This window comes from Ambystoma mexicanum, chromosome 2p, assembly GCF_040938575.1.
Source record: "Ambystoma mexicanum isolate Mex_15411 chromosome 2p, UKY_AmexF1_1, whole genome shotgun sequence".
Taxonomy (NCBI): domain Eukaryota; kingdom Metazoa; phylum Chordata; class Amphibia; order Caudata; family Ambystomatidae; genus Ambystoma; species Ambystoma mexicanum.
This window is the reverse complement of record NC_090923.1, coordinates 1,254,854,029-1,254,869,128: the sequence shown is the minus strand read 5'-3', so window position 1 is coordinate 1,254,869,128 and position 15,100 is coordinate 1,254,854,029. Positions and strand designations below refer to the sequence as shown.

The 15,100-nt window shown below is 49.0% G+C and overlaps 1 protein-coding gene across 1 annotated transcript in view; it reads right to left on the bottom strand.

Annotated features, from left to right (window-relative positions):
• Nucleotides 1-15,100, bottom strand: part of ARPC1A (actin related protein 2/3 complex subunit 1A) — a 318,664-nt gene that overhangs the window by 173,277 nt on the left and 130,287 nt on the right. The window contains exons 3-4 of the mRNA XM_069645561.1: nucleotides 4,510-4,614; nucleotides 3,963-4,185 (exon numbers count right to left, since the gene is read on the bottom strand). Coding sequence (XP_069501662.1) covers nucleotides 3,963-4,185; nucleotides 4,510-4,614 — 328 coding nt within the window. The remainder of the gene's footprint in view (nucleotides 1-3,962; nucleotides 4,186-4,509; nucleotides 4,615-15,100) is intronic.

Sequence of the window (15,100 nt, the reverse complement as noted above, 5' to 3'; positions counted from 1 at the left end):
TCTCGCTTTACTGAAGGATGAGTAATAGCGAAAGGAACCACCCCTCCACTGCTGTCCCCTAGGACGAAAAGGCGGAGGTTGGCGAACTGCAGCGCCCAATGACTTCGCTGCAGCTTTTGAGGTCTGCAACCTCTCAAGGCTCTCGTCAGCCTTGCTGCCAAAAAGGTGTTTACCATCAAAGGGCATGTTGAGGAGCCGGGACTGCACATCAGGAGCAAACCCCGACTTCCGCAACCACGCAAACCTGCGTATCACCGTGCTCGCCGCCATGGACCTACTGACGCATTCAGCCAAGTCCAGACCCGACTGAACGGACTCACACATGGCATCCTTACCATCCTGGACCATAGCAAGGAAACCATCCCGTTCATCCCCTTCAGGAATATGTTCAGCCGCTAACGCAACACAGTTCCACAGAGTGTGCGTGAAACGTGACAAGGCACAAATGGAGTTGGCCGCCTGAAGCGCCATACCACCAGAAGAAAACACTTTCTTCGCTCAGCCATCAAAACGTTTGTCGTCCCTATCAGGAGGGATGGTAGGGTACGACGCCTGCTTTGCCGGGGCCGTGGCCGCCTGCACCACCAAACTTTCCGGAGTGGGGTGCCTGGTCAAGTAGCAGGGGTCGCTACTGGCTGGACGGTATTTACGCGACAAGGATCTGCCCACCGCCGGGAGACTCTCCGGAGCAGTCCAAGCCGCCGCCACCCTTCTCTGTAAAGCCATATGGAACGGCAGTACCGGGTCAGTTGGGGGACCAACATCAAGGATGTCCGTCAGATCATCCTGCACAAACTCCCCTGGGGGAGCAGACCATCCCAGATACTCAAGACACCCTAGCCATAAGGCGCCGGTACGAGGAATCGGCATGGGAGCCAGGCTCAGGCCTACAAAATTCCACCTCCGGAGGTGTGTCCAGTCCACTGGCATCATGCAGTGACTGCCTCAAATCGTCAAACTGACTATGGCCCGAGACAATTTCATCTGCCACCTGACTAGGAACCAGGCCATCAGAATCCTCATCCGCCTCCGAAATATATTCCAGGTGGCGAAAAGGCACCCGAGAGTGCTTGCTCTTAACCAGAGCCTTCCTAGCGGGTACACCCGTGACACGGGGCACCTCCGACACGAAAGGCGTCGATGGCGTCGAGCGAATCGGCGCCGACGCCGAGAAAACCGGCAACGGCGCCGAGAGGATCGGCGTCGACGTCAGATGCAGCGCCTCCAGTATCGGCGGCGTCGACACAGCCCTCGAAGCCGGAGCCCCGAGCGTGTCCCTTGACGACCTGATCGTCGAGGGCTTCGACGACGTCCTCTAAGCCGGAGCCTCGAGAAAGCCTGTCGACGCCCTCGACGCCTCAGACGTCGATGTCTTCCTCGAAGACTTCACAGGAGCACACGGTCTCGAACGCGTCGAGGACCGGGACCTGGAACGGGTACGGCGAGAACGAGCCTCCTTGTCCGAACGGGACCGCTCCCGTGACTCGTGCCGACCACTCTTGCGAGCGGCGTCTCTCGACCTCACACGGCCGACCCCACTCGGGGGCGCGGACTGCTGAGTACCCTGCGACTCAAGAATCGCCAACATTTTCTTCCCGAAGGAAGCCCATTCCTCCGCCGTCGCACGGCTGGTGGGGTAACCGACGTGCCGTGCAGAATCCTCGGAAGAGGACCTGGAAGGCGACCGGTGACGGCGCTTCCGAGAATGCCTCGAAGAGGCTGAGGAGTGGCGAGACCCACTCCTAGAAGAAGACCGACGAGACTTCCGACGATGACGCGGAGAGTCACCCCTCGAATCATCCGTCGAAAGCCCCGCCGACTTCGACTTCCGGGGCTTGGACACCCAACCTACCGACAACTTCTTCTTACGTTCGCGTAAGGTTTTGGACGTGAGCGACTAGCAGTCGATACAGTCATCCGTGTCGTGGGCCTCCCCGAGGCACCAGAGGCAGGCGTCGTGCGAGTCAGTCACCGACATCTTGGACCCACACTCCCCGCACTTCTTAAAGCCCGGACGCGGGGTTGAAGACGAAGTGGAAGACATCGCCGAAGGAAATTCACAAACGAACAGGTTCGAAGAACCAGAAAGAACAGAACTCCAAAGAGTCGAGGCTTAGAACCGAGAAACACAAAGCAACACGTTCGCGGAAAAAACGGAACTGAGGCTATGGGCGTCGTGCGTCCTACTTATCACATCGGATGACGTCGGACGAGGTCCTCGACGACGGCGCATCGACGTCATCGACGCAGGACGCAGACGCCGAAAAAGTTTCCGAAGCAGCACAGCTGTGGTGATTACATGTCATAGATATGGAATACGTCGGAGGACCCAATCCCCTCGAATTTACATTTTGAACCCTGAAGAGGGACATGGTTTCTATAGAAATCAGTCAGCAGGTTCTGGAAGCACAACATGCTCAGCTGTTTTGGCTAAAGACTATTCATCACATCTTTACAGCTCAATCATTGTGACTTGGTCCGGTAAGAACACTGCACCACTTCCTTGCTCAGGACATGGACATCCAAATCCTGAACAATCCCTGTTGGGCAGGCCATGAACAGCCATGTCCTTGCGGCAATCGCTCAAACTGCGGGTGATGCATGTTGCCTGGAAAAACAGCAAAGTTTAAAAGGTAAATATGAGGCAAGCGTTGGCACTCAAAAATACGTAGCAACATTAAAGTTCACACTCCAGACACAGCACAATATTGTAAATTTATGTGGCAGTGTCCCCAACAAACACTGTTGGTAGGATCCAGTTTGGAGTCTATCAGAGCACCAACAACAGTAACGTTTTCCCGTTATGTGCTTATCTGCTGGGAAAGGAAAGGAGTAATTTGAATTCTAGGAAAAATGTGTCCTACGGACAAGAATACCAGTTTTTCCTTGGTTCCAACTTAATGGCATGCATGCTTGCGGAACTATGAACAAAATGGTCGTAGTGCGATTGGTAGAGACAGATGAAGTAAAGCACAAAAATAAAAAAAGGTATGTCCTAGTCCTAAATAAAAGTAAGCAGTGGGTATGGGGACTACAGGTCAACCTGGCATCGCCGATGTATCCCAAAGCACAGGCCCAGACTGCTCACTGTTTACACAATTCTAACGGCTGTTCGCCTACTTTGCATCTGTAGCAATTTAACTTTAAAAATATTTTGTAGTGAAGTGTCAGTAGAAGGGTTGCGGGGGTGCGTCGCTAGGTGCCTCGAGAGCCCCCTTTTTTTATTTACTCTATGTAAACCAGCCATTGGGGTACTTACAGTGTTTTAAGTCCTACACTTTTGCCCATTTTGTTTTAGGGGATTACTTTGTTCAGGGAAACCACAAGGCATGCCTAAAATGGATGTACATTTGGTGAGCATAAGATATAAAAAATATTTTTATTTTTAGAAGTCCGTTTTCCAACATATTATTTAGTATGCATCTAGGTATGGGATTTACATAGGTCAAACCTAGCTAGAGCGCAGATGAGAGTTGTACAAATTGAGGGCAGGGGTAAACAGTAGTAGGGTGAGGAGAACATTGTGGTCTGCATCTTATACTGTCTCATCACTGTGGTAGTAGTTTCTTTTTTAAAGCCTACACGATTAGCAATTAACTCATGAGTTACACAAATTACAAGGACAGGTATCGGATAGAACAAAACATGTAACAAGGGCTTCTTTTTTCCATTAACACAAGGCCTCAGTATCAGAGGTAAAGCTCGCCTTCACCAGATCCATAAACTTTAATGCTCGGACACCGAAACTCAGAATGTCAGATGACCCAATGAAAACAATAAAATATGTTGTATGACAGGCACTAGTACAATCAGGCATGTTCAGAACAAGTCAACAGACCAACTATGGAAAACAAAATCGAAACAAGCGTTTTGCATCACAAATGCCTGTCAAATATTAGTACCACACACCATAAACTCAAAACTTAAATGCTTCAGAAAGACTCCAGGCAAACGTAACTCACCAATCATTTTCGGACTCAAAGTAACACACTGATATGAGCCTAGCACCACTTCCAACGGCAAACTTATTCTCCAGGGGGGACCATTTTACAAAGGTAGCAGCACGATTAATTCTCAGGATCACCAATGTCGGCTTCCACACGCCATCTTTCTGACTCCACACGTACGCGTTCCGATCTGACCCACACGTCACAATTCGGTCACTTTTCGGGGCCCAATCAATACCTGAAAATAAAAAAAAAATGAAAATACTATCAGTATTCAAAGATGGTACAGTTATAATAAGTTTACAAAAGGGAAAGGCATTGTGGATCTTATATATTTGAACTATGGGTTTCCCTTTTTCACCTAAAACTGCCCCCATGTACGACCAAGACATATGTGTTCACATGCCATTGCTTTGGACACAGGTTTCTTTTTTATAAGCAGTTCCCTTAAGGCAGACCCATTGAAGGAAATAGTTATTAACAGTCTTCTTGGTTTCTCATGTCCTTTTAGGAATGCATGTCTTGGGTAACTTCAGCAAAGTAGCTTTGCTAGTTTGCTTACCAGTGATGTGACCATTGTGTTCCTTCAGCTCATGAGCTTTTACCCACTGGTTTGCACTCTTCTTATAGATGTGAACCTCATGATTGTTGGGACTGATGGCAATCTCTGAATGGGACAAATACAAGACGTAATTAATTAAAAACATAATTTGCCACACTTGTAGATGTTATACACCATTATCTGGTATAGGTGATCTGCAAAGCAACCGTCACAGGATTCACAACAGATGCCTTTCATACAAAGCCATGGAACGCTGATCTTTCAAGGGTATATATATCCAAGGAAAGAATCAGACTAAAGAATCTGGGCAAATACTGGTCATCAAATGTAATATTGCTCTGTCTTTTCTGCAAAACCTGATGTGTGATTTCGGTAATGCATAGACCTGCAGCGCACAAAATACCATTCTGGAAAAACAACGTGCAATTGCCAGAGTTCAAAATATATGCATAGTTCCACTGCAACAGGACAGCACAATCAATGGAACAATTGGGTTACTAAATGAAGAATTTGTTTAAAAATACATATAAATATAAAAAAAAAAAAAGAGTAAGCTAAAAGTAACCGGCCCGACATATGCAGCCCTATATCGAATTTACAGTCTCCAGAGTTCACGACGACGACTGCTAGCCTTTTGCTTCTACGGTGTGGCCATTCTAAGCAAAGCATTGAAAGAAAATGCATGATAGGAGGTATCCAGATTTCATATGACACCCAAAATCGGACAGCTTGGAGAAGTTGAAGTATGATAAACATTTTGTTTCATTTGCGAGTTAACAGTTTTGAGTTCAAGATCCATCAATGCCCGGGCACACAGTACTACAAAACGTCGGTAAAGAAAGGGGGCAAAGCCACACTTGTGTGCAGTAGAAACACATTCCATGTGATTTAAAACCTCCCGTTGCCGTCATGTTTCGATGGTTTTCACACAATTGACGAACAAGTGAATGTTGCAATGTAAAGTGCCACAGCCAAGCTTTCTCACTCTCCCCAAAGTCTTGAATCCTGCAAAATGGAAAACCATAAGTGTGATGGTAGCATCCAAACGTCTAAAGCCAGCAAGCACAGATGAACTGGCTAGCCCTCACATATTCGAGTAAAACACAGCTTTGGCGTTTGCGGTCTCTGTATATGAGCACCTCCACCACAAAGACATTTTAGAAAAGGTTATTCTGGATGAAGAAAATGTAGAGCTCCACTACGTTGCTGTGTCTTTGACAGCCTCTTTCACTTACAGTAGAAGCCACAATATTGCGTTGAACTGATGGCGCTCACTGATCACACGTTCAAAATTCTAGTTTCTACAAAATGGAGAACACTCACTAATTGTCCAGTTCTTATTGAGGTCAATGTTTAACCATAAATCCATTCCTCCTTCGTACGCTCATGCTACTTTTTATATTTAACATTTTTGTATGGAGTGTAGGGATGTTGGATAAAGTGGGCGGGAGGTATGCAGACTTTTTAGCAGACTTACATTTCCCCCCCCCCTCTCCTCTTTACGAAAGAAGGGGACGGGAGTCGCCCCATGTCACCCTTCCAATATTCCTCGCCACTGCACTTCCACTGTACAGTCAGTCTCTCTTTGAACCCCCTACCACTCACACACCCATTGTCCCAGTCTTCCCATTCCCACTTGCTTCTTCCAATCGTTCACCTTATTGGCCCATGTCTCATTTGCTCCTTTCATTGCACTAACAATTCGCCTACCCTTCTTCTGACATTCCCTTGCCCACTCCACAAGACCATCAATGTGTGAGGATGCAAGGGTATGCAGGGAACCCAAATCAGCAGAGGCGTTTTCAAATACTTGTTCGGGACAGGAAGGCGGGCTGGAGAAGGAAGGCCCTGTGCTCAATTTCAGAGGATTCTCACAAACCTGCTAACATACAGGAAGCCATCAAGTAGACAGGCCCCAAACCACAGAGCAAAGGTGGAATGTGAGCTCTAGAAATGAAGCATAGTGCAGGGCTTCAACCGGTCACAGCCTCCACCTTACTCAACCCAGGGTCCCTTGCACAGTTGCGACCAATAGACTGAATCCCATTATAAAGCAAACATTTGGCATAATCTAACCTGCTCTATCAGATGGTGTGCCTGAAAATTCCTGTTAGCTCCACCATTTCAACATTCCAAGTAGGAAGGAGCGATGGGGAGGAAGAAGACATGCCTTTCCTGAGCTCTCCTAGTCTTGCTCTTCCGTCAACTATGGAATTCTCTGTGAATTGACAGTGAAGAGGGGGGGGGAAAAGCAAGCCATGCCCCTTTTTAGGTGTACAGAAAAGGAAACCGTTGGAAAGAACAGTTGGTAAAAGGGAGAGAATAAGGTTGTGTGGTATGGTTGCTGGGAGGCAGTGGCCTTTTTTCAGCCATGCTGCATATGTCAGGAGCAGTCGGCATCATCAGTGAACCTCAGGCTGCGGGTCCAGACGCCCACAGGGCCTGCAGCCATGCAAGCCCATCAAAGGGCGAGGCAGTGCGGGCTCAGAAGGAAAGCCCCATGCTGAATTTGGGGTGTGGACCAAATAAAAATAAGGACTGCCCAGCCACGAGTAATGTATGCATGTGGAAGGGCTAGGCGGCATAGCTGTGCTGCCCGTTGGCTCTCCCCACGGCCATTCAGGTAAGATTTAGAATAGGGAAGAGTTGCAATGCATAAAATAAATTACAACTCTACACTGCCCAAATTTTTTATTATGTAAAAAGGAATCAATGTGAGTTTACGAATATGAACCTAAACATTGACGAAGAACATAAAATGCAATAGGACCCTCAGTGCATAACTCAAATGTGACATTGTTAGATCTAGGAACAGACAATTTTAGCGGTTTCTGCACTCCGCGAAGGGCATTAAACAGAGCTCTGGTTATAAGAGAGCTTTCTCTATAGTACTTGGGAGAAGCCTACGTAATTTTGAAGGGAATTTGCAGTCACAATTGTAAGTGGTTATAACGTTTACATCAATTATAACTGTTCTCGTTGGGAACCAGTAAGCCCCAAAAGCCTCAACCTGATGGCCATAACATCTCTGGTATTAGTTATTGGATTTGTAAATAGGTCTTCCACATTCATCATTTGGAACTACATTTTTATATGCCCGAACCACACAACGGACATGTTGTTATCGGATATCAAAAAGGTGGCTCAGAATTTGTTGAGTTAGGGTACCATATTCGAAGAACACAAAAAAAGAAATGCGGCTCTAATGAAATTTGAAGCTGAGGGAGGTTAATGCAAAATCGTGTTCTCATGCACTTGTAGTTCATATAAGTTAGCGAATTCCCATAGCCCCATACCATATTAAGCCTTTGCTTTGACTTTCGTCAAATAGATATTTAATATCAACTAGATGGGGTAACATTTATAAATTCTGGCAAAGTGGAATACTCCACCAATTGCCTGGACCATACGGTTTGTCTCTGATACAATAACTGATCCCCGAGAGGAAGATGTCAAAGTTATACCTAAATTATAAAGGGGACATCTGACTTGGCCTTGCTCCTTTGACAACCAAAAGGCAGTGAAGATCCAACTTGCCTTTTGAGGGGCTTAGTGTCGCAAGTCATCACTGCCAATTTGAGAACATTTATTTCAAAATCTAGTTCACTAATCCCAATCGGTGCAAAGATAAATAAGACTTTGTCGGCACAAAGCGTTATGGCAATTAAGACTCATTCGCTTATACCAATATTGGGATTGATAGATAACCAAAATGGGACACATCTGCATGAACTTCCACCACTTCGCCATGAGTTTGCAGTTTGCAATCCGGGCCAAGGGCAGAGCAGCAGGAAAAAGCAGACTTGCTGAACCAGACCACGCTGAAGCAGGCAGGTGCTCCTGGACTGCCGTTCATCAGCCTTTGGCACTGGCGTGGCGAGAGACCAAAGGAGCATAGCAGGCTCCAGGGAGAAGCCGCAAGGAAACCGGCAGCAGCGGGGAAGCTGTACCGGGCACGATGAAGGCAGGGGAAGCAAACACGTTACCCGTGAGTGAACGCAAGACTGAGTAAGAAGCTGCAAACAGGTATGCCAAGTGGGGGATGCCATTCTCGCACAGACTTCGCTGCAGCAGTGTGCAGGAGGTCAGGGATGCAACAAAACCCCAGTGAGTTGGCCCAAAGATAGTGGGAATCCCCGGGGCATACAGACAAGCACACAGACAGTGAACAGTGCCATTTGACTACCAACCAAGTACATTTAAAAGTCTGAATTTGCACAATTCCTCGTGCCTGAAATGTCAATATAGGGAAAGCTGGAGGAGATTTGATTATAAGCAAATTAATGTTAATGAAGAAGCTGAAAGACAAGATTTGCGCATTTCGCCATGCATGAAGAATTCATATGGGAAACTTTGGAGCAAGCACCGTTCCAAGCAAATACGTGTTGATGAAGAGGTTGAGAAGTAGAACTTGAACAAGTCTACATATGTTAGAGGCCCAGATGGGGGAGCTTGAGGCAAGTGAAATCCAAAGTCAAGGAAGTATAGACAGTATAAGAGTATTACTGTGCTAAGCTAGAAGTTAAAGAAAAGTAAAGAGAATATTGAAAGGCGACTTGATAAAGTGGACACATCAGGCAGTGAGCCTTTTGGGGGGAGAAAAGTTATCTGGCTGGAGAAAATATCACGAGCTCTACGAAACGCAGAAGGAGATACCTTGCAGGAGAGTATACCAGGGGACCCGAGGACTTCATGGCAAGGAAACATACCCAGAAGTCAAGAAGTCATCTTTAAAGTAGTAGAACAAAAAGCGACTCTTTGCTATCCGTGAAGCAGCTGTATGGAAGAGACATTATTCCATCTTTTGAAACAGTTATACAAAAGAAACACTTTACCAACCGTGGTGCAGTAATATGGAAGAGAAATTTGTCCATCTTTAAAACAGTTATGTGAAAGAGACCTTTTTACTAACTTTGAGAAACTGTTACTTGGAGGAGACATTAACTTTTTTTAATTTAAATTTTATTGAATTTTCAACACAAGGGTGATGCACAGTGGTACAATTTTGTTGTCTTCACATTGTTACATCGTTATCTTATTATGTTTGAACAAGGATCATACAAGTATCACAATTAACTTTCCCTTCCCTTTTTGCGTAAAGTTAGTTTCGTCCATTCTTCCCCCCCCCCATCCAAAGACGGTCGGTTTCAGCTTGATCGTTGGCAAGAACTTGAACTGCATTTGATGCGAGCTGGGACGTTTTCCTCGTTTGGCGTGCATGGGCTCATGTGACACGGGTCTCTTCACCTGTGGGATGGTGCGTGGTGTTTAAGTCTCTTACAAATGTGTGATTTGCGATGACTCCCGAGTCTGCGAGTGGACTTAGTCTTTGGCTTGGGACATATGTTGTGGCAAATTCACTCCAGGTTTCTTCGTGGCGTGCTGCTTTTCCATGGAGGGCCGCCGTGATTTTCTCCATCGTATATATGTTTGTTGCAATGTTTAACCAATCTTTTTTTGTGGGAGGTGTGGAGATTTCCATTTGATAACTAGGCCAGCTCTTGCAGCTAGTAGCATTGGAGATGCGGGTCCCCTTATCCAGATTAGTCCGTTATCTTCTAGGCCGAATAAGGTCAGGAGGGGAGTTGTGTTTCTTTCAATGCTGTCTATTTATTTGATCCATCCGAACACCTCGGTCCAGTATATGCAGACTTTTGGGCAGTCCCACCACATGTGCCAATAGTTGGCGTCCATTCCGCATTGTCTCCAGCATTTTGGGCTGTTGGTCTGGTACATTTGCGATAATCTGTGGGGGTCATATTGCCACCTATGAAGTAGTTTTATTGCATGTAGTTTGTATTGTTTGGCAATTGATATCCAGGAAGGTGTTTTGCAAATTGTGTCCCATGCCTGTTGGTCGAATTCTCTGTTGAAGTCCTTCTCCCATTTCTCTTTGAGGCAGGGGTTTGGGTTCAGGTCTTTACCGATCAGGGCGCTATACATGCCTGCTAGGAGGCCATTGTTAGTGGAGGTCGTGTCGAGAATTTTCTCGAAGGAGGCGACTTCTCTACGTATCTTGGTTTTGCATTCGCGTTTGGATAGGACGCCCTTCAAGCGTAGGTAGAGGAAGATCGGTATTGGGTGTAGTTGGAGGGCTTCCTCGAGTTCAGTGATGTGGAAACATTGTGTAATCCTTCCTGAAGTAATCCAGTTGATGGGAACCAAGCTCTCTACTTTCTTTTGGAGAAACTATTTTGTTAGATTTCCTTATGCATTTTCACCTTTGAACATTTTGAGTAAACAAATCAGAGACACCTTTCCTTACACCTTTTAGTTGTGCATTTTAGTGTGAGGGTCAGAAATATTTTGGAAACAAGGACAGTTGGTATAATATTGACAAGGGACAGACTGATCTTTAATGTTAGTTTTCTAGGCAGGAAAACTCTTGTTAGGATAGGGACACTGAGGTCTTTATCCAACCTCCTTTCTTTAATAAAGATGCAGGATGTTGAAAATATTACCACTTTGTGTCCACCTCTCATTTCTGACCCAACACAGGCCTTTTTTATATATTGGATATATAATGGCAGACTTATGATTCTGGGAAATAAACCGTTCCATTCAAGCATGGGTTCCCAGAACTGATTTCTGAATACATCCATGGGCATGCCATCAGGTCCGGGGCTCCTACCCAATGCTTGACTATGCAATGCCAAATTCACTGGTAGCATTATTCTGAGCTTAGTGGGTAGTACATGAAAAGGGACCATTGGCAGTTTAGTACCAAGTACCCTGGCTATGTAAGGAACAAGTTACTTACCTGTAACTGTTGTTCTCCAGCATGGGTCTGGCATGGATTCACATGCTCATGAATATTCCCCGTCGTCAGGCTGGGAATCCTCGGTAAAGAAAAATCAGTATCAGTTTCGTTTCTGATCTGTCTTTCGTAGTAGTAACCAATCACTGATCTCTGCGTCATACTGACCACAGCCAATGACTGCCCTCTCCCTAAGCCCCGCCTCTGGCAGCCATCTTCAGATTTGGTAGCACGTGAAGTGGCAGTATGACCAAGTGAAGAGCTGCAGAGGGGTAGGCTGGAGGGTTCGCATGTGAATCCATGCCAGACCCATGCTGGAGAACAGTTACAGGTAAGTAACTTGTTCCTTCTCCAGCATGGGGTCTGGCATGGATTCACATGCTCATGAATAAAAGAATACATAGCAGTACACACATGCACAACCACGGGAGGTGGCAAAGGCTCAACATTAAGCATTATATCCAAAACTCAACATTAAGCAATTCTTACCTCCTCACCAGGCTCACCTTAGGCGAACAGGTTGCGCAGCACTGCTTGGCCGACCCTGGACTCCTCCCTGGAATCCCGATCGACGCAGTAGAATTTCGTGAAGGTGTGCGTCGACCTCCACGTAGCAGCCCTGCAGATGTCCAGCAAGGGCATACCAGATAGGAACGCCGTGGTAGCTGCGATCGCTCTGGTGGAATGGGCTCTCGGACGGCCAGGCAGCGGTCGGTTTGCCAACCGATGACAGTACATGATACATCTGGAAATGGAGGCCTTCGAGAGAGCCTTCCCCTGATTGACAGGTCCAAAGTTCACAAAAAGTTGTGACGTCTTCCGAAAACACTTTGTGCGGTCCACGTAGAACTTCAGCACTCTAGCCACATCCAGCAAGTGCAAAGTCCTTTCAGCCGGCGACGAAGGCGATGGGAAGAAAACAGGCAAGAAAACAGGCAACACCAAGGGTTCGTTGAGGTGGAAGTCCGACGGCACCTTGGGCATGAAGGAGGGGTGCGTCCTGAGCACTACCCTTGTGTCGTGAAAAGTCAAGTACGGGGGCTTGCAGGAAAGGGCCTGGATCTCTCCCACCCATCGTGCGGAGGTGATGGCCACAAGAAACGCTGTTTTCCACAACAAGAATTTCAACAGAGCCGAGTGCAGAGGCTCGAACGGCGGTCCCATGAGCTTGGTCAGCACCACGTTGAGCTCCCACGCCGGGGCCGGAGCCTTCACCGGCGGGAACGATCTGAACAGTCCCTTCATGAATTCTTTCACCAGACGATGAGACCACAAAGACGTCCGCCCCGTGGTTCTGGTGTATCGGGAGATCGCAGCAAGATGAATCTTGATGGATGGGTGCCCCAGTCCAGACTTGGCCAGCGTCAGTAGGTACGGCAGTACCTGGGGAGCCGTAATCCGTAGAGGGTTAATCTTCTGTGCGTGGCACCAGACAGAGAACCTCTTCCATTTGTGTCCATAGCATTTAAGAGTTGAGGACGCCCTGGCCTTTGCAAGAACCTCTCTGCAGTCGGCCGGTATGTCGTCGCCTCCAAACTCCAACGCTGCAGGAGCCAGGCCTGCAAGTTCAGCGACTTCGGGTCGTGATGGAGGATGGCGCCTCCTTCCCTGGAGAGAAGATCCGTGTCCACTGGCAGCTTGATTGACGGGGACGCTGACAAGTCCAGAAGGTCCGGGAACCATATCTGCCTCGGCCACGAAGGTGCAACGAGGATCATCCTGCACCGGGACCTCTTGAGCTGGTTGATGAGCCGGATCAGCAACGGCAATGGAGGGAACGCGTATAGAAACAGGCCCTCCCAGGGGAACGAGAAAGCATTGCCCATGCTCCTCGGCTGGGGAAACCTGCTGGCGAACCTCCGGCACTTGGAGTTCATCGCTGTCGCGAACAGATCGATCTGGGGTGTGCCCCACCGTCGGAAGAGGCGGTCCACTAGATCCTGTCGTAGCTCCCACTCGTGGCACGAGCGCAGCTCTCTGCTGAGCGAGTCGGCGAAGGTGTTTTTTATTCCTGCCAGATGAAACGGCACCAGAAACATCCCTTGGGCGACGGCCCAATGCCACAGATCCTGCGCCTCCTTGGACAGGGCTGGGGATCTGGTACCGCCCTGCTTCCTGATGTAGAACATGGTGGTGGTGTTGTCGGTGAAGATCCTCACCACCTTGCCCTTGAGGGACGGAAGAAAGGACCTGAGGGCCCAAAACACTGCACGGAGCTCCAGGCCATTGATATGGAGGGACTTCTCCGTCGGAAGCCCAAAGGCCTCTCGCGTGCAGATTTTCGGTGTGCGCTCCCCACCCTTCCAGGGAGGCATCCGTGGTCACTGTCTCCTGGTGGCCGGGGGTCTGGAAGTCCATGCCCGCCGTCAGATGCGCGCGGGTGCCCCACCACCGGATCGCTCGTCGGAAACTCTCGTCGAGTGTGATCCTCTCCTCAAAGCTGCCCGTCGTCTGGATCCAGCGCGCGTCCAGGAACTCCTGCAACGGGCGCATCCGGAGCCTGCACAGGCGGATGAGATAAATGCAAGAAGACATCATTCCGAGGAGGGACTTGATGGACCTCACCCTGGCCGCGTCCGCAACCAGCATCCGCTGCACCTTGCCCAAGATGGCCCTCGTCCTTTCCTCCGACGGAGAGGCCAGAAGCGACACTGTGTCGAGCTTCGCTCCCAGAAACAGTGCGTCTTGCGCGGCACCAGGTGGGACTTGGCGTAGTTTATGGAGAATCCCAGGTCCGTGAGTAGTTGGACGGTCCTTGCCGTGTGCTCCATGGCAAGCTCATTCGTCTTCGCTCGGATGAGCCAGTCGTCCAGGTAGGGGTAGACGTGGACCCCCTCTAGGCGCAGCTGATCCCCTCTAGGTGCCGACCTCAATCCGAAAGGGAAGGGCTCTGAACTGGTAGTGACGCCCTTGGACCACGAATCTGAGAAACTTTCGGTGTCCCTTTAGGATGGGGATATGGAAGTAGGCATCCTCCAAATCCAACGACGACAGGAAATCGCCCTCCTCCAGTTGACCCAGGACGTGTTGGAGGGTGACCATCCTGAACTTCTGTGCCTTGATGAATTTGTTCAGTCGTCGTAGGTCCAGGATGGGACGCCATCCTCCCGTCTTCTTCACGAGGAAGTATCTTGAGTAAACTCCGGAGCCCCGAAGCCTCTTTGGGACGAGCTTGATGGCGCCCTTCCTGAGCATCGCCCTTACCTCCAAGAGAAGTTGAGGGACGTGATGTTCCTTCCTGGCCACAGGGGGGACGCGCGGGCACCTCTTTAGAAACTCGAGCGCGTGACCCTGAGCCAGGGCGTCCAGCACCCAACGGTAGGTGGAGATGGACTCCCACACGCTGACGAAGCTCGCCAGCCGGCCTCCCACTGGGGTGCTTCGGTGGGGGCCCGACCCCACGGCCGGTTCAGTCCTGCTTCGACGAGGCTTTGCCGCCTTGTCCTCCTTGGCGACGACGGCAGGGTCCGCCCGACTTGCCTCGTCCCCTGTAGGCTTCCTGTGATGACGAACGGGCCGCTTGACGATAGGTGGAAAATCCGCCGCTGGAACCTTTGGAGGCACCCCGTTTGCTTCCGCCGCTCCGAAAGGGCGGCCGTCGTTGCTGGAGAACACCAAGAGCCCGGGCCGTCTCTGTGTCCGCCTTGATGGCCTGTAGGGAATCGTCCACTGTTTTCCCAAACAGGTTGCTCCCGTCGAACGGCATGTCCAAGACTCTGGTCTGCACGTCCTGACGGAAGTCAGTAGCCTTGAGCCATCCACGCCGTCTAAGGCACACGCCGTTGCCCAACTGGCGAAATCCAGTGTCCGCGATGTCCGTCGCTATCGTAATGG